General features: G+C 52.1%; 1 protein-coding gene across 1 annotated transcript in view; it reads right to left on the reverse strand.

The window, feature by feature from the left end:
• Positions 1–242: 242 nt before the first annotated feature.
• Slc26a9 (solute carrier family 26 member 9) overlaps positions 243–22,331 on the reverse strand; it is a 28,089-nt gene continuing 6,000 nt past the window's right edge. Inside the window, exons 2-21 of the mRNA XM_046452298.2 lie at positions 20,798–20,940; positions 18,023–18,162; positions 17,820–17,930; positions 17,047–17,222; positions 15,398–15,562; positions 14,683–14,835; positions 14,240–14,322; positions 13,359–13,506; positions 12,999–13,112; positions 12,750–12,827; positions 12,106–12,201; positions 10,386–10,492; positions 9,586–9,655; positions 9,363–9,455; positions 8,872–8,982; positions 7,989–8,270; positions 6,952–7,006; positions 5,666–5,811; positions 3,926–3,997; positions 243–2,375 (exon numbers count right to left, since the gene is read on the reverse strand). Coding sequence (XP_046308254.1) covers positions 2,328–2,375; positions 3,926–3,997; positions 5,666–5,811; positions 6,952–7,006; positions 7,989–8,270; positions 8,872–8,982; positions 9,363–9,455; positions 9,586–9,655; positions 10,386–10,492; positions 12,106–12,201; positions 12,750–12,827; positions 12,999–13,112; positions 13,359–13,506; positions 14,240–14,322; positions 14,683–14,835; positions 15,398–15,562; positions 17,047–17,222; positions 17,820–17,930; positions 18,023–18,162; positions 20,798–20,922 — 2,373 coding nt within the window. The 5' untranslated portion in view covers positions 20,923–20,940 and the 3' untranslated portion in view covers positions 243–2,327. The remainder of the gene's footprint in view (positions 2,376–3,925; positions 3,998–5,665; positions 5,812–6,951; positions 7,007–7,988; positions 8,271–8,871; positions 8,983–9,362; positions 9,456–9,585; positions 9,656–10,385; positions 10,493–12,105; positions 12,202–12,749; positions 12,828–12,998; positions 13,113–13,358; positions 13,507–14,239; positions 14,323–14,682; positions 14,836–15,397; positions 15,563–17,046; positions 17,223–17,819; positions 17,931–18,022; positions 18,163–20,797; positions 20,941–22,331) is intronic.

Raw genomic sequence — 22,331 nt, forward strand, 5'->3', positions numbered from 1 at the left:
AATCGTGTGTCACAGGTTAGTGTCAGCAAGAACAAGGACGGGGGATGTAGCTCAGTGGTAGAGCACTTGCCTAGAATGTATGAAACCATTACTGTTAAAACAAACAAACAAACAAACGACCCCAAACAAAACAAAACCATAAAATCTCAACTAAAGTATCAGAACATTCAAAGTTTTGAAATTCTGGATAATTCTGGATTATTTTGCTACATCACCCCCCGGCCCCCCCCCCCCCCGACCCTTTTGCGTCTAGGCGACATTTGTGTTCTTTCCAAAATATCTCAACACTGAGGTTTTCTTCAGTGTTTTTCCTGGTCCAGTGTGTTTCCAATCACATCTCCACCATGGGCTCCGGAGTACTTTTTGTCTTGGGCATGTCGCAGATCCCTCCTGGAGTCCCTACTGCAGGACGCTGTGAGTCAGCAATCCCCTTCAGCTCTGGGGCTGGCCTGGAGGGTTAATGGTCATTTCATCAAGTCCCCAGGGGATCTAGACAAAAGGGGACTCTGACTAGGTCTGTCCCGAGACTCTGTGACCTTCCCCCACCTCCTGGGCCCAAGCTGGACTTTGAAGGAGGTGGAGTAGGGGAGGGTGAGTTGTCATTGGCTAAGGTTCTTGTCCTCCTGGAATTTGGCACTTCAAGTGCTGGGCACGGTGAATCCCAGATAACATTGTCTTCCGCCTTCCAAGTTTTGAGTTCCATTGGCAGCCAGATGGCATAATGAATTCACAGAGAAGCAATGCCCATGGCCAAGAATGTGCTGGCTTTTCCCCAGCACCCTCTCCTTTAACTCTAAGAAGACTTGCTAGCTGACGAGCTCTCTCAACACAAAGACACACAGGTCAGGCTGAAGTTAGGCGTTGGGATGTTTTTCCCAGGCTGGGCCAGCCTGACCCGTTGGGGTGGGGATCATTAAACTGGAAAAAAACTTGAAAAAAAAACAAAAACAAAAAAACAAAACAGGAGAAGCCAGAAGATTTCTTTGTGCACTTTCATGGAATTTTTACAAAACACTTGCACATGAAACCTATTTGTTTTCAAGTCACTAGTGGGATCCTCTAGTTATCTCCATAAGCATAGAGATCTTGACCCTGATTTTCCTCTTTCCTAGAGGAAGATAGCCTCAGGTCCTGAGGGTGTTAGGACTCCCTGCAGTGGAAGACTCAATCTGGATCCGCCCTTCTCTGCACCTGCACCCAGCTAGGGGATGCACTTGATTCCTGGGGACTTCCTCCCTCTTGTCAGGTCTCCATTATGGCTCTGGGCTACAAGCTGATAAGGGAGAGTTAAAACATGGGCTCTCTGCCAAGTGAAGAAGGACAAGGCAGTTTTCCTGAGGGGAGGCACTTCCCTGATAGGCCCTGAGGTCCGGGGGGATTGTTAGGGCTCAGAATCTACCAGTTTGCTCTGGTTTAGCATTAGCACCCCCTCCTCTTCCAAGTCTCCAGTACCAAGAGGGATTCCCAAAAGCTTTTGTGCAGAATAATTGATATCTGTTGCTGAGTTATCAGAGGATTCTGCCTGCTACCTTCTCTTCTTTGGGGTTGTTACTCAGCCTCAAGTGGAAGGGAACAACCCCTGGGAGGTGGGTTGATGTTCCAGGAGATCAAAGCAGTCCTTTGGTGGAGTGCCCCTGAGGAGGTTGCGTTAGTGGTCTGAAGGCCCAGGCCAATGCATGGGTAGAATCTACAGTGCTGAACACAGTGGTCATCTGGGCAGCCTCGGGATGAAGAAGGGACAGAGTCACCAAAAGAGAGAGACTCCTAGGTTCTGAAAAGTGCATGGTCTCTGGGTGCAGAGCTGCCGGGCACAGAGTGGGGCAGCTGAAGGAGGTAAGGCTCAGCGTTCTAACCAGGTTCATCCCTGTGTCCTGGGACAGCCAGATCCCCTCTATACCCAGCCATGCAGTCATAGGGCCGTTCATGAAGCTTCCACACAGGTCTGCACAGTGGTACTTGTCCTCTTCTTGGCTCATTCTTGGAAGTCAAGGTGTCCATTGGCTGCCATGGGTGGGTGAGATGAGTGAGCTTGTGGCTTGCTCATTGCTGGACAGGGTCTGAGGGCCAGGGAGGGGGTGACAGGTGGATTCACCAGACTCTGTCTGTCCCTTGGAGGAACAGGGTTTGAGATGGTTTTTTTCTAGGGAGGCAGGCAGGGAGGGAGGGGAAGGAGAGAAATGGAGAGAGGAGGAGGAGGAGGGGAAAGCAGAACCAGAGTCCTGGAGGACACACTTCCTCTCCTGTCAATTCCTGTGGTCCTGGGCTTATCCTCTGCGGAGTTCCAGGTGCCAGGTGCTCTGGAGGTCGCATGGGAACCAGCGGGGCCCTCACAGGGCGGTCAGGGTCTCTGCATGAAACATGCTCCCAAACATCTCCTGGGGGGCCACAGGAAGGAATGGGGAAGAGCAAGGGAAAGTGTTAGACCTGTGGGGTCAGGGCGACTGGAACCAAGAGGTGACCGTGTGGACCTCTAGTTAAGTGAGTGAGCGAGTGTGTGTGTGTGTGTGTGTGTGTGAGAGAGAGAGAGAGAGAGAGAGAGAGAGAGAGAGAGAGAGAGAGAGAACAGGGCAGAGGCGGGGTTAGCCAGGAGGTGAACTGGGGTACAGCAGTGGCAGGAAGAAATGGCAGATCTGAGTTCTAAATGGCCTCTGGTGTGCTGGGTGACCTTCCACGGGTCCCTTCCTTGTATTTTTTGAATTTCATTTTCTCCGTTAGGGAGAACGAGGGTTGAAACCAGGGGACGCTATCTGTAGCGTTGTACAGATGGTAAAGCTGTGAAGCGCTGCCTCCTTTGATAAGCTATTTCCGTCTTATACAGGGTTTCTGGAATGTGCTGGAGATTCCAAGGGGGCATAGAAACCAGCCTGCCAAATCTCTGTGGCTCCAGCTCTGTTTTCCAGTGTCTCCCACCTGCCGTCAGCACTCTCAGAGATGTAGTCAGAGGACCATGGAACTCAAACCCCCAAAGAGTGGGAAGAGGCACAAAAAGATGTTATTCTTCATAGGTCTAAAGCCAGATTTCTCTAGACCTAGTCATCTGATTTCTTTTAGTTCAGGGTTTTGGAGTAGTACTAATTCTCATGGGCTCTGGGGTGAGGGGACAGTGCCTCTCATTTTTGCATAGCTTTCAGTTCTTAAGGCCTGTTCCCTTGCAATAATAATGCATTTGTATCCCCAGAATCCATTCAACTCCACCAGAATAGAATTTTCTAAAAGCAGTTTTTGGTTTTTTGGGGGGTACCAGGGATTGAACCCAGGGGTGCTTAACCGCTGAACCACATCCCCAGCCCTTTTTTATATTTTATCTAGAGACAGGGTCTTGCTGAGTTGCTTAGGGCCTCACTAAGTTGCTGAGGCTGGCTTTGAACTTGCGATCCTCCTGCCTCAGCCTCCCGAACTGTGCGGGAGTGTGCGGCAGACATGTGCGGCAGTGCCTGGCAAGAGCAGGGGTCTTTGTTTTGTTCACGGCTAGATGCCCACCCTGCAACTGCATAAGACAAATAGTATGCACTCCATAAATAAACCTTTGAATTAGTGAAAGAACAAATGACTCCCTCTTACTGCCCCCCTACTGCCAATCTTGTGGGGGACAAGTATTATTCATATTTCCCTTATTTTAGATGATGGCGGGACCTCGTGGTGTTACGAGACTTTCTCCAGATCACAGTGTGATGTGAGGCTTTCTCCAGAACACAGTAGAGGTAAGAATAGATATCAGTTCTCTAGGACTTGGCCTGGTAACTCTCCCTACCCCCAGGATGCCTTTCAGGGAGTGAGAAGAATTAAGATCTGCTATTAAAAGAAAGAGGAGGCTGAAACTTGGTTTCAAGGTGACTGCTCTGGCCAGACGTGAGAGTCCTGGGAACACCCTGTATTGGAGGAGACCCTCTCCCTCCCTCCCCTTCCCCTTCTTCCCTCTGCTCACCTGTTCTAAGTCCCAGTAGCTGGGGCCATCCTCCTCTGAATCATACAAGGAGAGCTCAGTGTCCCCTGGAGCCTAGAGGGAGGGAAGCCAGTGCAGAATGAGCTCAGTGACAGAAGGACAAAGGGGGCGCATGGTGGCAAGAAGGACGCATGGCAGACCCCAGTGGGCGCCATGTTTCCCACATAATTTGTCCTCCTGCTCCTCCTTTCACCTGCCTCATCTGCCTCACAAAATACAGCCCAGCTATGGTCTCTCTGACACCAGGCAGCTGTGCAAAGGGCCTATTCTCCTTTGAGGACCTTTAGAGGGAGGGAAGGTTTCCTTAGCTTACAAGGTGATGGGCCATCACCTGACCTTGGGGGATTCCTTTCCTGTCTCTGGGAATCTGTAAATGTAGGATAATCAGACTCACCTTGATGCTTTTTCCCTCACCACGCCATTGAAGAGGAGTGTGTGTGTGTGTGTGTGTGTGTGTGTGAGATTTATATATACAAATGTACTCCATAATAGGCAAATAAATATTATATATAAATTATTTATAAATATATAAATAATAAAGTATAAATGTGTATATATATATAAACCATAATAACGTCATTATTGGTACAATAACAAATGCTGAGGATTCATCCCTGTCTCCCAGTGGGCTCGGTGGACGGGGTTCAAGAAGCAGGGGGGCCTGCTGTTCCCCTAGAGCTTCCCTCTGAGCATGGAGGGCTGGAGCCAAGGCCCTGGGTTTCCCAGGACAGTCTTTCAGCACTTGGAACAGATGGCTTCACCTTCCCCATCTCTTAAGGCAAAGAGCAAATCGTTGCTCTAGAGCCAGGAAAGTCCACAGAGGGCAGAGGAGGTTTAAGCAGAGGCCAGGGGAACAAACAATCTGGGAAGGCCAAGGGCAGGGCCTGAGCTGGGAAGGGACTGGTGGTGAGGGAGGGGTGGCTGGGGAGACAGGGGCAAGGGCCCCAATGAAGCGGACTTTTCCTGACTCCTCAACTTCCTAGAGTCCCAGACAGTGTTATTTGTATCTCATTTGCATATTACTTATGGAACTAGTAAATTAAACCAGAGGCTTGGTCCCAGCCTCCTCATCCATCAGCAGCCTGAAATCTCCAAGTGCTGCAAAATCAAACCAGGCAGACTCCCCGCCTCCCCTCCCCTCCCCAAAGGCCCTTTTAGAAAGGGTGAAGGAGGAGGCAGTGAGCAATGCCAGATGATAGGGCAGCGTGTACTATGTGTGCTGTAGGGAAATTAATATTAAAAAAGGGCCTTTTTTTTAAACAAGGTACAAATAGTTTTTGAGTGATAGAAAAGTGATAATTATCATCTAATCCTAAATCAAAACCAAAAGAAAAATGCTGTGAAGTAGGTAATAGTAGTTGATGGTGCCTATTCTACAGATAAGGAAATTGAGATTCAGAAATTGGTGTTGGAACTCAAACCTTCTCCTGCATTCTTTCTAATGCCTGTTATGTTTTTTTGATCTATATCTGTATCTATATCTATATCTATATCTATATATATTTTGTACTGGTGGTTGAACCCAGAATTGTTTAACCCTTGAGCCATGTCACATCCCCAGCCCTTTTTATTTTGAAACAAGGTCAAGGCTGGCCTTGAAACTTGTGATCCTCCTGCCTCAGCCTCCTATACATGTTATCCAGCTAGCAGGCTAGGCTTTTCTAATGCCCTTTAGTTCTGCTATTTTAGTGCCCTAGGATTTCCCAGGGGCAGGGACCTTACCCCTTGGAAGCTGTGACCTGGAGCTACTTCTCTGGCATTTGCTTGGGCAAAGAGGACTGCATCATGTATGCTGGGGAAGATGTGGTTGCGTTCTAGACACCCATCTTCAAAGACACCTCCGTGGCTGATGTCATTGTACACCTGGGCTGGAAGGAAGCAAGATCACCTTCAGAGAGATAACAGTCTTTGGGGAAGAGGAAGGATGGTGAGCCCAGAGCAGAGAGAGAGGAACAGAGACGCCCAAGGTTCATGTTCTTAGCACATGTGGGCGGAGGTGCGGACAGCATGACATTGGCACTGCCATATCAGTTCTGGACAGCAGAGGGCAACATGGGCTTGAGGATGCTGAACCTTCAACTCAGGGCATAAGGAAGCAGTTTGATTGAGGGAGTCGGTACTTTGTGGTAATTTGAGAGGAAAGACTAGCATGTCCATGGGGAAGTTGCTGCCAATTCTCTCCTGTAAGGCTCATCTTCCTCCTGTTCACCTAGGCCTTTCCCATGTGTGGTACAGCCCTTACTCTTACCAAATTCTAGGATGGAGTGTCCAGTAAGGGTGGGAAGAATCCACTGATTCTAACTCCAGACCCCATCCAAGCTGCTCATTACCATTGTAGATTCTCTCCATAAGTCGAGTCTCTGCAGAGCCTAGGACATGCAGCTCTGCTGGCTGGGATCTGACCATCTGCAGGAAGCTGTGTGTGTGTGTGTGTGTGTGTGTGTGTGTGTGGTGTGCATGCACGCCCCCTTCACATCTTCCTGTGTGTATGCACTGGCTGCATTTCCACATCCCTTTGTTGGGCATATGTGCTTACGCCGTGAGCGTCTCTTGCTCCGTGGCCCCGTCCTTGGGGGCTGCATGCATATAAGATTTTGTGTGTGCATCTGTCTGTTCCCTAGGTAGTTAGGGCATGTGTGTGCTTTATGCTTCTTTAGATTCATGGACTTTCTGCTTGGGATAGGATCCTCAAGTTCATTAATCAGCCCTCTAATTTACATGGGTGAAAATAGATACCTAGACAGAGAAAGCAACTTGGTTCAGGATACATTGCAAATTAGTGACAGGGCAGATGAGAGTCCTGGTTGTCCTTTCTCAACTCTCCCAGTTGGCCATGGAGACTCCTCTGATACTCTCATAATCTGACCCATCTCTTATGACTTGTGACTGGATCTCTTATGAGCAGTCAGCAGTTCAGGGGAATGTTGGGGTGCTCTTATTCAGTGCCCCACCAATCTGTCCCCCCCAAACATACCAGGGTGCCCTACACGTCCCCATGGATTTCTTACCATGGATGTTCACCAAGAAGACCTTGACTCCAATCTTCCCATAGGTGGAGCTCAGCTAGACGTGTGGGGAAGGCGTTGGGAACAGAGAGTGGGGGCAGAAGGAAAGGAATGTTCTGAGTGGGTCTCCAAAGTGACTCACAAAACCTACTTCAGAGGGAAGGCCAAACAAATAAGCAACCCAGGGAGCCCTGGCAGCCAAAGACAAAAATAGCAGCCGAGCACACCACTTCTCTCTGGAGTGTTGGCTGAAGCCTCCTCTAGAAAGCCCGGCGGAAATGGGGCTTTGCCAATGTGCCGGGCACTTAAAGTCTCGGTGGCCCTTCTTATGGGGCCAGATCTTTTCTTTTCATAACTTGGATTCCCGGCTCCACCTCTTTCCCCGACTTTGTGGCTTCAGGCAGAAGCCGCAGGGGAGGACTGAAGAGAGAGACTAAGGCTGTAGCCAGGCCTGGGAAGCAGGTTCAGGCTCAGGAGGCAGGCTGAGGCCTGAGGAAGGCAGGGGCCTTCACATCTCCTGGCTGCTGGTGACATTGGCCCACACGATCTCTGTGCCCCTCTGTACCCCTGTGCTGTCTCCATCTGAGGTTTGCTGACTCCCTGACATCAGGGGTGGCCACTGAGAAGTCATCAGATGGGTACATTCACTCAGGGTCCCTTGGTCGCCTGTGTGACCCAAGGGTTGGGGACAAGGTGTTACTTTTCTTCTCTCCTAGGTTGGCCAGTGAGGGTAGGAAGGGCCAGCAGATTGTGATCTCGAGCCAAGCTACACTCTACTCAGAGAACCCTGGGGTGGGATCCCAGAGGCCTCAGAGGCCTGGTGCCTGTTGGTGTGGGGTGGCACAGGGGGACCGGAAACTCAAGAGATTTACTATCGTGTGCCGGCTCAGCAGAGAGTATCCTGTCCTGGTCATGTCTGGGGAAAGGAGGGATCCCTAGGGGCCTTGAGTGTCCTTCAGCTGGTTGAAATGAGGGCTCCAAGTTAAGGGGGTGCGGGGAGCAGGAGCGGGGGCCATGCACCCTCTCCCTGGGGGCCTCACCTTGCCCAGGGCTTTGATGCCCATCAAGTCCACAAAGCTGACTCCACTCATGTCTAGGATGAGGGTGTGGAAGGTGACAAAGGGTGGGACACTGGCCAGGGTGTCACTGGGCTCACTGGGGGACCCAGCAGAGGCTGATGGCTCACATGGGGTGGCTGAGGAGGTGTCAGGGCTGAAGGTGATGTAGGATATGCTGGCGCCGTTGGCTGGGGTCTGGTTGTTGTTGGGGTCTGTGGGGGAGGCGTTTTCAAAGTCCTGCTGAAGCTCCTGCAGGGAGACAGTCTGGGGGGTGGGGCGGGGGTCAGAGGCAGGGACCATGGAACCAAGTCAGACGTGGCTATGGCCGCAGCAGGGTGAGGAGCAGGTGGAGGTGAATAGCTCAGTTTGGTGCTGTGAATAAGGCCCAGGGAACCCCACTGGAGAGGCCGCTCCCAGAGCCCCTTCCTGAGGCAGGGCCTGCAAGCCTGGTCTCCCCCAGTCCAGGGAGAGAGTCCAGGACCCCTCCAGAGAGGCCCTGAAACCTCGGTTCACTCTGCTCAGGAGGAAGGCCCTGTGGGGACAGCAGAGCTCTTAGGCATTTGCCCACGTCTGCCTGCTCCTCCATGCCTCCCACCCTGGCCGTGGTACTCTGGGTTTTCTGGGCACCCTAGGAAATCCATGGAAGCTCTCCATCATCTGGGGTTGCTCATGGGTCCACAGACAGTGTCCTATCTTGGCCAGAACATGGGAGTTCAGTGTCTTCCCTGGGAGCTGGCAGCCCATCACCAAAGAAGATTGCCTGGCAGCCAGCAGGCAGTGCTCATAGACTTCCTGTCTTTGCCTCTCGGTGGGTACCAGGGCCAAGGTCGGCATGGTGGCCGGGCTGCTCCTGGCCTCTGCTCACCTTGGTTTTCATGAAGAGGGACTTCCTCTGTTGTGTGGGCATCATTCTTTTCTCCTGCTTCCTGAGGTATTTTTGCTTGGCTAGCAATACTTTCTGGGGATCCATACCTGTCTGTAGGGAGAGGTTCAACAAGAATCTTTCTTTCTTTCTTTTTTTAAATTATTTTTTTATGTAGCATTAAGGATGGAACCCAGGGCATGCACAGGCTAGGCAAGTGCTCTCCCAGTGAGCTCTATCCCTGGCCCTTTTTATTTCATTTTAAGACAAGGACTCACTAAATTGATGGTGGTTGGCCTTGAACTTGTGATCCTCCAGCCTCAGCCTCCCAGGTAGCTATGATTATAGGTGTGCACCACCACATCTGGTTCCAACAACAATCTTGACCTCCACCTTTGCTGGGGTGGTCTGCCCTTTGCTCCCAGCCCTTCTCTACTTTCATTTTCTGGTCACTCTTTCTTCAGCCCTCCTGGTCACCAAGGACTGAGGCTTACCTTGGCAACAACCTTTTGCCTGAAGATCTCTGAGTTGGCAAAGTAGAGGGGGGAGCAGTAAGTGACGATCTTAATCCCCTCAATTTCCTGGACCTGTGAGAAGGAGACTGAGCTCAGGTTGCAGAAATGTCTTGACTGTTGTTTTTTTCTTTCTATTTTTAAACACCTCTGCTCGGGGTGGGGGCAAGGCCAAAGAGTGAGGTCATCAGCTTGGATTACCTACCCGATTGTAGGTCTTGGGATTCACATAAATGTCAGTGTCCATGACCTGGGCCAGCGCGTAGCCATTTCGACTAGAAAAAAGAAAGATGGCAGACAATGCTATGGTGGGCCTGGAAGGATGCTGGGGTGGAGCCCAGGTGGGGCAATGTTGGAACAGGGTCCTGTCCTCATCCCTGGGCTTGTCTCTGCCAGTCGTTCTGCACTGGAGACACATGCCTAGTGGGGATGTCAGGCAGGCCCTTGAGGCAGCTCAGGGGAGAGAAAGGGTGAGATTTCACAAAATGACCAGGTTAGGTGGCCCTGAAGTCATCACTTCCTGGTTCTGAGTTCTTAAGAAGAGAAGGCAGGGTTTCTCCAACATTCAGCACCCTCGCTGCCCTGGCCAGATCCTCTCCCTGTACCCAGGGCCTGTCCTACTCAATCCCTTTATAGGAAGAGCATGGCCCTGTGCTCTGCCCTGGTGCTCTCCTGGATGGGGTCCCCTTAGGTCTTAGGGACTGGCTGTGCTTCTGGAAGGGTGTTGGGTCTCACCCACCAGCTCTTTCTCTACATTGTACCCCCAGCCCGCTAAGACCAGGCTGGCTTCTTCTGGGGGTTTTAAGGTATGAGAAGTCAGACAGCCCATCCTGTGCCTGCAGTCTTGGTTGGGCCACACATCCTCTGGCCCTGGCAAGCATCTCCAGTGCCTGGGCCAAAAGGTGTCAGGTGCAGCGGGCTGAGCTAGGCCTTGGTGTGGGAGCCCCTAGCAGGCCGGCTCAGCAACCCGCTGCTGTGCCTGGGAGTCAGGAGGCTGTTACTTACAACTGAGTCTGGAAGACGACAACCAGGACGGAGAAGGCGACACCCACTGCCACACCATAGGGCAGGCTCAGGAAGAAGGAGGAGAGGAAGCTCACCACCCAGACACACTGTGAGGAGAGAGATGTCAAAAGCAGGCCTGGGGAGAAAAACTGCCTCTTTCAGGAAGTCTTCCTGGATTAGCCAATTTTGTTCACTGTCAGCACAACCTCAGACCCATCCTTCCCTTTTGATTGCAGGTTTGCAGTGATTTATGTGTTTGTACTTTGGTCAGACTTACCTGCTTCCCTTATGTTGAGTGTGGCTGCCTGATCATTTTCTCTTTTTTGGTAGTGCTGGGGATTGAACCCAGAGACTCGTGCCGACAAGGCAAAGGCTTTATCACTGAGCTACATCCTCAATCTCTTGCCTGTTTTAAAAATAGAAGCCCCAGCGTCCAGAGGGAGAGCATGTATATAATAAGATTGTGCATCTTGGGTTCAGCGTTTGGTTCTCTTCTTAGCTGTGTGAGCTGTGGTTTCCTAACCCACAAAGGGATTCGAGTTAAGGAACGCAAAGGTCCCAGTCTTGGGATCAATGAGTGATCAATATATCAGGTGCTTGGACCTGCACGGATAGGCTGGGGCCAGGGGCCTTTAGGGATCCCCAAATTCCTCTAAAAGGAATCGGTCTTCCCGGATTCCCATAGAGAATTGTGGTGAAGGTCAAGTGGAACCACAGCACTATGTGTATATAAGAAGCGATTGCATGTTGGGATGAGGAAAAGTAGATCCTTGGGCTGGGAAATGGGTCATAATTTTTCTTCCCAGCCCCATCACTCCCCATCAGATAGCCCACTCTGTGCTCTGACTTTGAGGGTTTCCTTCCCTGCACTGAGTAGATGAGCTTCTCTCTCACCGGAGACAACACAGCCCAGGGGGCTGGAATTCAAGACCTGGGGTTCCCATCCACTCAGCCCCTTGCCTCCTCTGGAGCCTTTGATGATTTACTTAGCCACTTTGAGCCTTGATTTTGTCATCTTTGAAGGAGATTAGCAAATCCTCTCCCTGGCTCAAATGCAGCTAATGCAATGTCATCGGTACCTGGGAGCCTGCATTACTATTGCCCAGTGGGAGACGCACTTGGCGTGCGTGACTAATCAAGATAATAAGTCATGCCGCAGATTGTTTGTGGTTACTTGGTGCTTTCCCACTGTGATCTCACCTAATCCACAGAACCAGTGTCTGACGCAGACATAACTATCATCCTCATTTACAGATGAGGAAACAGAAGCCCAAAGAAATCTAGTAACTTGCTCAAGACCCTGATCCTCTGGCTTTATGTTCCAAACTTTCTTACAAAGTGATTTTCTTGTGCTGTTTTGAACTGTGAATTATAAAAATAAGAGTAACTAAGTTTGATTGAGCACAAATACAACTTGGGCAGCGTGCAGTTTACTCATACGACCTCGTTTCTTCCTCATAAGCAATCAAAGGGTTGGAGAGTAGAAAACACCCATTTCACAGATGAAGAAGATGAGAGTCAGAGAGGTTAAGGAACTTGCTATTGACCAGAGAGCTAGGGAATGACTGAGGTAGGGTTTAAACATAGGATGCCTTGCTCCAAAGCCTGGATATTTAACCACTCAGGGAACAGCAGACCGGAGGGCTCAAAGATAAGCTGGGGCTGTGGGTTGGAGGAGGGAAAGGTCCTGGACAGGTGCCCCGAGCTGCCCACTACTTACGCAATCCAGCTTGCTCTTCCTCCACAGGTAGTAGGGGTCGGTGAGTTGCTTGAGGGAGGTCTTGAGGTTGACAGCTATCAGGGCTCCCAGCACGGCCTGGAGAGGCAGAATGTGGCTCCATGTCACCTGGGGTACTCCCTTCTTCCTGCACACCTGACCCTGAGACTGGCAGCTTAGAGTTGGAGTTCTAGAGCACTTCCTCTGGCAGAACCCCCAAACCTCTCCGCTCAATCTTAGGCTTGGAAAGTGCCGTTGCTAGAGCCATGGAATTCACCTGGCCCCATCTCTGTCCTTGTCTCTCCACTTATTCTCAAATGGCTCTTGTAAGCCCTGCTAGCCGGGCAGTACCAGGGCCTGGCACCCTAGGAAGTGCACAAAGTGCCTGGGGCTATACCCTAAGACCAGAAGGCTGGGGTTGGGAACAGTCCTGCACCACGAGCTGTCTCTCCAGGTAGACTCTCTCAGGCTCAGTCTCCCTCCTCTGTAAAATGGAGAGAATAAAACCTGCGTGTCTACCTTACAGGTTGTGATTGAGACTAAGTGTGACAATGACAGTGCTTCATAATCTAAGATCTACCCAACTCCTAGGGATCATTGGTGCTTGGAGTCTCTTGCTGTCTTCTGCTCCCCAGCTGGGCTCTTACCTTGGGGAGAGGATACAGGTAGGACCCCAGGACCAGCATGGTGATCATCACCACCAGAGACACGCACAGGCTTGCCACCTATTCAGAGAAAGAGTTGGGAACAGGGGGATGCTGTGGAAGTCTTGCCCTTGGTTGTTCCCATAGATGCCTTTGGTGGAGTGGAGACTGAGTAGGGAGAGGATGGGGCTGGGAAGGTGGGGCTGGGTTCTGTTTCACACCCCCCCACCCCACCCCCAGTACAGGGCTCACCTGGGATTTTCCACCAGCTCCATCCACAGCCAGAGTGACAGAGAGCGCGCAGCAAATGACATGGATTTTAAAGAAGGAACCAAAGAAATTGCTGCAGCCCAGGGCGATCATCTCCTATAGGAAGGGGGCAGAGTTGGTGGGAGGGGCAGCGACGCAAAAATAGTCAGTGTGCACTCTGGATCTTGGGCCTATGACTTGAGAGTGACCCTGGTGCCATGAAGTCACACACTACCAGTCAAGAGGAGGTCAGCCTCTTGGGATCAGAGTCTCCCCAAGCCCTCAGCTCAAAGGGCCCCCAAATCTCTTGCAGGTCTCTGTTGGCCCATCCCACCCAGCCCTGCTGAGGGCAGCCAAAGCTACCTGGTTGGAATCCACGTCATAGCCATGCTTGCTGGCCAGGGTCCGGCCCATAGCCAGGTTGATGACGTAGCCCACGATGGCCAAGGAGAAGGCTGTGCCTATCATGTCCTTCCACTGCGAAACCACGGGTGACACTGGAGCAGGGAACCTGTGGAGGAGCCGGAAAGAAGGCAAGGCCCAGGGGTGTGAGGAGAGGGAAGGGAGTCCTTCCTCAGCCCTCAGGGGCCAGCCAGAGCCCCCTGCTGTGCACCAGGGGCATCTCTTCCTAACTCATCCCTGCCAGTCTCTCTCACTGCAGCCCGGGGGTGCCGCACCATCACTTCTGTTTCACAAAGGAGGAAGCCAGGCTTCGAGAACCTCCTCATCACAGAGCTGGCCAGTGGTAGGGCCTTGTCTGTTTGTGTCCAGATTCTGAACTCTTGCACTCCCCTAGTTTATGGACTCACGGGCCCCCAGTGCTTGAGGATGTCCTTCGCATGCCTTCTTCTGCTCAGTAGGACAGGTTCTGCCCCTGGCCTCCTGGGGCCCAGCATGGTGCTTGGCACAACATGGATGCCTAACAAATCTGGTTGATCCTAATGGTCACCATTGTGCATGGATAAACAGGGCCAAGAGCAAGGCAGAGGGCCAGCAGGAGAGGTTCTGCTGAACAGCACTTATAGCGTGAGACTTGCAGGGGAGGGTCGCTGTGAAGACCCATGTTCCATAAAGAGGTCAGCCTTGGCTGGTTGTGCGGCTCTTCTTGGTAATAAGTAATAGTAGACGTTCTCCTGTGACCAGTGTCATACTGTTTCTAATGGACTGTCACAGAGATCATGTCATCCCCATCGGAGCCCAGGGGGTCGGGGGTGGGGCCAGGCCTCTGGATCACCTGGACTCACCCACTTTGGATCTCTCCCACGATCTGCATGTGATACTTTCTGGGCATCTTATAGCTCCCGGAAATAGCTGTTGCCACCACCACCTGCAAATCCCAAGGTGGAGAATGTGGATTGGCTCTCTGTTGGGGCCAGGGCAGGGGTCTCTCCCTAGTCTCTCTTTTCTTTGGAGGCACCAAATCACACTATCTTGCCTCCTTTGGATGGGGGTAGGTGGAGGGGGCAGACACACCTACTGAAGGAGTAGGAAGTAGGAGTAGGAAGGGGAAGTGGGAATAGGAAGTCCCACACCCGGGGCATGGAATGGGTTCCATGTAACTTTCTGTCCCCTGGCTGTCAGTGGAGGGATGGGGTGAGGGACAGGTAGGGGTTCCCTTGGGCCTATCTCTTCTCACAGCCCCTAAATCCCAGTCCCCCCAACATCCCAGCCCTGGGCAAGATCTTACCACAATCATCTCCGAAGGAATGGGGAAGCGGATCTTGTGCATGTAGCGAGCATTGAGCTCCTTCACCAGCACCAGGAAGGCTCCGCTGATGAGGGCGAAGATGAGCGAGGCGATGTTGGTGTGGGGGAGGTTTTTGCAAATGTCAATGAAGGTCTGGGGGAGAGAGCATGAGGCTCACAGGCTCCCACCCCTTGACCCCATACTATCCCGCTCCTGGGTGCCTGTCTCAAGGGAGAGATGCCCTGAGTGCTTATGGAGGTGAACAAAGGCTGAACACAGACCCTAGTCATGAACATTGCCATCTCCCACTATCCTCTCCCAAAGGACATGTGGGGAACTCATGCTAGGATGGAAATACTTTCTTTTCCTCTAGAAGAGTTCAAACTTAAGGAGGGATGAAGATTACACTTAAGGAAGGTCTTCCCAAGCAGGGACAGGTTGGGGCACTGCAATGGGGGGTGGGGAACCAATGGAAAGTACATTTCTTTTTCTGCAGGAATAAACCACAGAGAATCTCAGGAAGCTCTCGAGGGCATGGGTTCAACTCCCTCCTTCCATGGTGGGAATTCCCGCAGAATCCTCTGAACAATGGCTCAGCCAGCCTTTGCTTGAGAACATCTCAGAATGAGCAGCTCACAACTTCCTTCAACAGTATCCTCTGCTCATGCATCTGCTTGAGGTCTGCCCCATTGGCAGGGTGCCTCCCCAGACTCACAAAGACGATGGACCCCGGGCCTGCGTAGGAAGGAATGGTCAATCCAAAAATGTACTTGAGCACGGAGATCAGAATCTGTAGGCCAGCAGCCGTCATGAAGCCCCGGATGAAGGACTCGGAGAGGTAGATGGCTACAAAGCCGAACTGCATGAAGCCCAGGCCCATCTGAGGGGAAGAAAGGAGGTGGCAGGAGAGACCACGATGGGTCAACCACCCCTGCAACCTGACCAGCACAAACCCAGGCCTGGAGCTCCCACCGTGCTGGGACACAGTGGCTCTAGGGAAAAGGGTCCTCTGTGGCTTCCTCCTGCCCTTCACTGTGCCCTATGTGGCCGCCACCAGGCCTTTGGTTCTTTATCGGGCCTTTGTCACGTCACCCCTCTGGCTTTGACTTCCTTATCTGCAAAATAAACTTGGTCCTTCTGAGTGCTTCCTCTCTCCGTATGACACCGTCACACACCTGATTGCCCAAGCCAGAAAGTGGAGTCACCCTCCCTCACCTCCCACATCCCATCTATCACCAAGCTCCGCTGATGCTCCTGGAACAACGTCCACCCCCATCTCCCTCTCCATGGCCACCACCTTGGTCTAGGCCCCTGTGACTCCTGCCTGGGCCTCTGCAGAGACTTCCAACAGGTCCCTCCCTTGGTTCTAATTCACCTTCCAGCCAGAAGCCCCAGTAAGTCTTATAGACTGCCCATTGGATCCAAAGCCACTTCTTAGGGGACAGACTGACTTCACTGTCTGGCCCCTGATACCTTTCTGGCCTATTCTCTGGCCTTCTACCCTCTGGTCACATTACACTTTTTGCTGATTTCTGGTCAAACTCCCTTTCTGAGGCCTCTGTGCTTTGGGGTGCTGTCTCCCTCGGCCCCCCCCCCCCCCCCGCATCTTTCTATACTTGATCCTTCATTCATGGGTTAGCTTCTAGTCATCCTTCAGGCTGAGGTCAAATGTCACCTCCCTTTTGAGGTTTTCCTTGACTCTCTCTTCTGTGTCCCTGCAGCCATTTGTAAGGAGCTCTAGGGGGTTGCTTATCTCACATTCATTTATTGGTCAACATGGCTACTTCCTCGGCTGGGCTGAGAGCACCTGAGAACTGAGCCTCTTTTTTATTTATCTTTGTATCCTCAGGGCTCAGTTCTTGGCACATGAAACGTAAAGTGAATGAATAAATGAATGGACTCGGGGCTGCTTCTTGCTCTTGCATTTTGTCAGACTGAGCTTCCCTCCCCAAGCCCCAGGGAATCCTTTGCACTTCTTGGGAGAAGCTCGGTTTACATTGTGCACCTGCTGCCTTGGTGTGGGGCAAAGGGGCGTGGGGAATGCTGGCAGGGAGCTGGGTTTCTCCAAGGGGCAGTGGAGAAAGGCTGTGAGTCTTTTTTTTTTTTTTTTTTTTTGGCAGTTTTAAAGCTCAGGGCGGATTCATCAGGCGCCATTGCTGGTTGTAGGAATGGTCCTGACATGGGCACAGGTGAAAAGATACTCTGAATTTTTAAGGTATTTTTTGCTCTGGGATGAAGAAGATGGAGAAGACAGAGCCCTAAATCAGACCTATCATCATATCAAGGGCTCTGGGGCAGGGGCGGAGCAGCCTGGTTTCTTCCCAAGGTGGAACCCTAGCAGGGCTGGGGACTTGTCCACCTTACCTGGATGATGGCGGTCAGGCAGGCGAGTGTGGCCGACACATGCAGCCTCTCTGTCTCCATGGCTGCCGTGTCCACGTAGCTCTCATTGGTGGCATTGTTGAAGACTTGGAATTTCGACTCTGGGGCCAGCTGCAGACAGATGTTACCCACCAGGATGCTGATAACGGCAAAGGTACCTGTGGTGCCCCACCCAGCCAGCAAAAATGAGAGGTTTGGAGCACACCCATGGAAAGCATCCTGTTCCCCGGGGCGATGGATCCCTGCACCTCCACCCTCCTCTCCAGTGTGACAATGCCACTAACGTCCAGTCACCCTCTGCACTCTCCAACCACCTATGCTTTTACCTGTCAACAGCATCTCATTGACATGTGAGGCCACCACTCAACCAGAACCAGAATCAGAGACCAGCCCTGGTGGACAGGCCCCTTTTCTCTAGCTCACCTAGCATCAGAGAACTCCAAATGTCCCTTTAGTGGCCTGCTGAGACCACTCTGGCCCCTGGACAGTGATTTCTCACACCTGTGTAGTGTAGGCCTTATCTTATTTTGTCAAGTTATCCACTCCTTCCAGGGAGGGGGATAGAACAGGTCATACTGACTGAGCTCAGTGGTTTCTCCAAGGTCACTGAGAACCTGGGACTGATACAGTGACCGTCCCTCCAGGATCAATCAGTACCGACACCAGGAAAATGCAATGGAACCCATCCCCCTGGGCCATGCCACCCATCCTTGAGGTCCAGGTCATCTTGCCTGTCGAAAGAAGAGAGACCTTACCTGGCACCATCTGGTGCACACCCCCCAGGAAGAAGTAGGTCAGGAGAGGGAAGAAGGAGGAGTAGAGGCCGTTGACTGCAGGAAGGTTGGCCAGCAGAGCAAATGCCATGCCTGCAGGGGACAAGGAGATCCAAAGCTCAGGAGCGCTAGAGAGAAGAAGAGGTGGGAGCAGCAGGCCAGGACTGGCTGAGGGGACCCCTCACCTTGTGGCACCTGGATGCATCCCCCACTGAGTCCGCCCAGCAGGTCGGGGATGATATAGTCCTTGATCTTGTACTTGGGGATCCAGGAGAGCACTGGCAGCAACCCGAACACCACGGCTTTAATCTTGGCTGAGGAACAGCTACAGGGAAGGAGGCAGGTTGGAGAGGGATGATAATTAATCTCATTTATTAATTCACAGTTCACTTGGATCTCAGGAAACTGAGCACCCACAGACCATGCGGAGGATTCTGAGCAGGCAGAAACTTTCTCTGGAGAGCTTGTCAATGCACCCTGGGCTGGAGGTCTTCTCACTGCTGACTGCTCACCTGGGACGTCTACAAGGCTTGGCTTCAAGGTGTGAATTTTATGGTGGCTCAGGCTTCTGAGATGTCAGGTCCAACCCTGGCTCAGATGGCCTTTCTCTAGGCCTGAGTGACTGAGCCTAGGCCCTCGTCTGGGCTCCTGCAGCTCTGGGTGCACCCTGTGACTTAATTCTTGCCTTTCCTCTGTCTCAACTCAGCAGACCCCGTGATGGCGAGGTCTGTCTCTCTTGTTCCCCCTCATACACTTTGAATGTTACAGAGGTGTGCTTGTGAACTATTTGTTGGATAGAAGAATAAGTAAATAGTTAAATGGATGAGCCAGTTTTGACACGGGGTCTGAGCGGGGGCTATCTGTTGCTCTTTTTTCTTAAACTTCCTTCCAAAAGGAAGGCTCTGTTGTCCCTATGGGGTGCACTGCAGCTGAGTCGCTGACCTTTCTGTGCCATGCTCGAGAGCTGGAGTTCCCCCTGGTTAATGGATGGGTGGAGGGGGAAGAATGGGAGAGCTGTTCCTTGGCCAACACAGGCTAGGGAGAGTTGATCCCTTCCCTGTTTGTTGAGCACCTTGAGGTCCTTTCATGGTGACTCCGGAGCGGCAGGAACAAGGGCTTACAAATTCAAGGGCGACAGCCGGTGGATTGATGACTGGAAGGGGGTGGGGGGCATTTTCTTTTCTTCTCCCAGTTAAGGGAACTCAAATACTCAGGGCCCATCTGGTGACTCACTGGCCTGCTCTGATTAGGCTTCTTTTCCTGCCCGCCACCAATTCCTGCTCTTTACTCTTGCTCAATAATAGTTTCCCTGACACTGGGTCCCCTGGATGTCACCCAAGACTGAAACCAACACAGACAATGCTTTGTGTCCAGAAAAGTCTAGGCAGATTTTCTGACCCAACTGACACTGTGGAATGGCATTGCCGTCCGCCTCTGACTGTCCAGTCTTCTCTGGGGCTTACAGGTGCCTCCCTCCTCCCTGGTATGGTGGAAAGGGAGTTGAAAGTGGTAAATAACTTCATGCATCTCTAAAGTCTGATCCTAGGAGAGGATCAGGGGGTCCTTCTGTAGGGGCTCTGCAGGGTGTTGGCTTGTGGTAGAGGAAACTGGACTCCCAAGCAGACAGCTGGCTGGGTAAAGAATAACAGGGCATTCGAGGTCTAGTGCCTGCCCGATCTTCTTGCAACCCTGCCCTATGTGGGTAAATCTGAGGTCTGAAAAGAGCTGGAAGCAAGATCAAAAATATCTGTAGATGCCTCATTAGTGGAGAGACTGATTAGTGTTCTAGACATTCATTCATTCATTCATTCATTCACTCATTATCAATCACATATTTATGGAGCATCTTCTCTGTGCCAGGAACTGTCCAAGGCTCCCAGGCCAGCCCCATGGGAATGGAGAGTTCCCTGGCTCCTTTTAGAATTTTCACCATCCTATCTTTTAGGAAAAAAGCAGACCCTCCTTATTCCCTCAGCATCAGAGCAACCCAAATTTGGGGTTCCTTTGGGCTCAAAGACTGGCCGAGCTCTTAAGTCTGAGGAACATAGCTGTGGGTATGGTGCCCAAACCCTGGGCACCCATGGCTTTGACTATAACTAGGCAGAGATGGAGCCTCCCAAGGGAAGCAGGGTTGGGCTGGGGCTTTTAGTAAAAACTCAAGTGGGTGATTCCCTCAGCCTGAACCAGTTCCACCTGCATCTCCACTTTAGCCGCCGCCAGTGACCTCAATCCAGGTAACTGAATCAGCTGTTTCTCCCAGGGGAACGAGGGAGAGTAAGCCAGCCCACAGCCAGGCCTGCGCGAGGCCTGCCAGGAGTCTAGGAACGGGGAGAGTGCAGCTGGGGCCCCAGCTCCCGGAGCGTGGGTATGCATCGCCTGGGTGTCCTCTTTCTTTGAGGCAAGGCCCATAGTTGGGGTATCTGGGTGCTGAAAGAGCCTGAGGCTGGTGGCACTATACCCCTTCAGGAGAGCCCAGGAATTTAGGGCGTCCTTTAAGAATTCTCTGGACCAGGTACAGAAAGGAATGTCAAGGGGGGAAAGAGGAGAAAGGGGATGGGATATGGTGGCTTCAGGCGTTTTTTAACAAAGGTCATGGAGTGGGGGGTTCTGATGCTCCCTTCCCCTCCCTATCCTAGCATGTGCATCTTAAGCTCATGTGAAGACCCAAAAGAGACTTGAAGGGACTGAGATGATGGGGAGGCCCTAGGCAGGGAGTCAGGGATGCTCTAAAACCCTTCTGAAACTGAATGGCTCTTGCTCCTCCTCCTTATCCTCTTTGCAGAGAGGGGGTCTCAGGACAGATAAGCTTGTAGGCTCTAAAGTTCAGGATTCAGAACCTCCCCTTCCAGATCTTCCCTACATTCTGTCTTAGGAATCCTAGTGCAGGAGCCATGCCCTGGCTCAGGAAGGATTTTGGCAAGGAGCAGAGGAAAGAGGAGACAGGTTCTGGGCCACATTACCTGAAGGCATTGCGAAGTTTCTCTCCCACTGGGTACGGCCGGTCCTTCTTCTCAAACTCATCATCGAAGAGGGTGAGAGAATATGCGGTTCTGTCTACCACGTAGCGGGGCCTGGGCTGACTCATGTCTGGGGCATTTACAAGCTTTGGGAGAAGCAAGGAGAGGAGAGTGAGGGGGCATCCCTCCCCAGCGCCAGCCAGGGCCCTCTCTCTGTCTGTTCTTGCTGCAGGGGCGTTTTATTCTGGTCCTCCCCGCCCCCATCCAGCAAGGTGCCTCCCTTCCCACTGTCGCCTTCCCGCCAGACTCCCTCCTTTTGGTGGCCTTCCTTCTCAGGCACTGATGATACACACACTTGCCCTGGCTGTTTTGCTTGGCGCCCAGCACGTGGCTGGCACTCCACACCTGTGACATCACCGTCACCCCCGCCGAGCACCAGGCACAGGGGAGGTGGGAGTACAGAGGTAGAAGTCACAGCTGGATTCAGTGGATTGATCCTCTGGCCCCTCTTGGAGCCCCTACAAACTACCACTCTGTCCCCAGGTCTCAGTTTCCCTGGCAGAAGGGTCATGCCACTCAATCAGTCCACTTGGGACAAGTAGAGAGAACAGCCTTCCCGGAAGCAGAGGAATGGCTGGGGTGACTTCAGGAGGACCTTTCTCAAATGAGACATCCAGGACTTCACCAACAGGTTTCCCCAGAGGGAAAATGGTGTGTCTGGGGAAATCAGGATGGTCCCGCTGCCGGTAGCCTCTCCCACAACTTCCTGGGCCCAGCCTCTCCCCCCACCCTCGTGGACTGGTGTCCCTCCTCCTCTGCTTTGCGCAACCTCACTGTTGATCCAGGAGCCGAGTTGGGCAGAGCCTGGTGCTAGGGCCCTTAAGGCCCAGAGTGGTTCCCTGTGGGAACCTTCCCCCGCCCACCACTGTCTTCCAACCCCTGGTCCCTTCTCCTGTGCCCTGACCCCCTAAACTGGGAAGACCTACTTGGAGGAAGGAGAGGGGGCAGTTTACCTCCACCTTTAGATGGAGGGTTTATATTTGGCAAGTGGGGAGGGTGGGGTGGCTGTGTCCAGTTTGGCTAAAAATCTGAGATGTGTAACCTCACGACAGGAGGGAGATGGCTCTGGACTTCTTAGAGGAGGACCTGGGGGGAGGGGGGAGGTTATCAGAGGGGAGCAGTCTGGTGGGTAATTTTTGTGGAAGGGGACACTGGGAGAGAGAGAGAGAGAGAGAGAGAGAGAGAGAGAGAGAGAGAGAGAGAGAGAGAGAGAGAATGAATGAGTGTATTTACTAAGGGTCTGGAGACCTGTTTGTACTCAGAAGGGTAACATTGCCTCTCTGAATCTCAGGCTCCTCATTAGCAAAATGGGGAGCAGCCCCCCTACTTCACAGCATTGTTGTGAAGATCCAATGATGTAATGGCTAAGATTTTACCTACATAAAATGTAGAGAATGATACAAATGTTGAGTTTCTGTCCTTAATGAGGTTGTACTTGAATTAATGAGGGCTGGGCTGGTGCATCCCATTCATTTGG

This window comes from Marmota monax, unplaced genomic scaffold (assembly GCF_021218885.2).
Source record: "Marmota monax isolate L192 unplaced genomic scaffold, Marmota_monax_Labrador192_F-V1.1 WCK01_AAM20220418_F8-fsc00105, whole genome shotgun sequence".
Lineage (NCBI taxonomy): Eukaryota > Metazoa > Chordata > Mammalia > Rodentia > Sciuridae > Marmota > Marmota monax.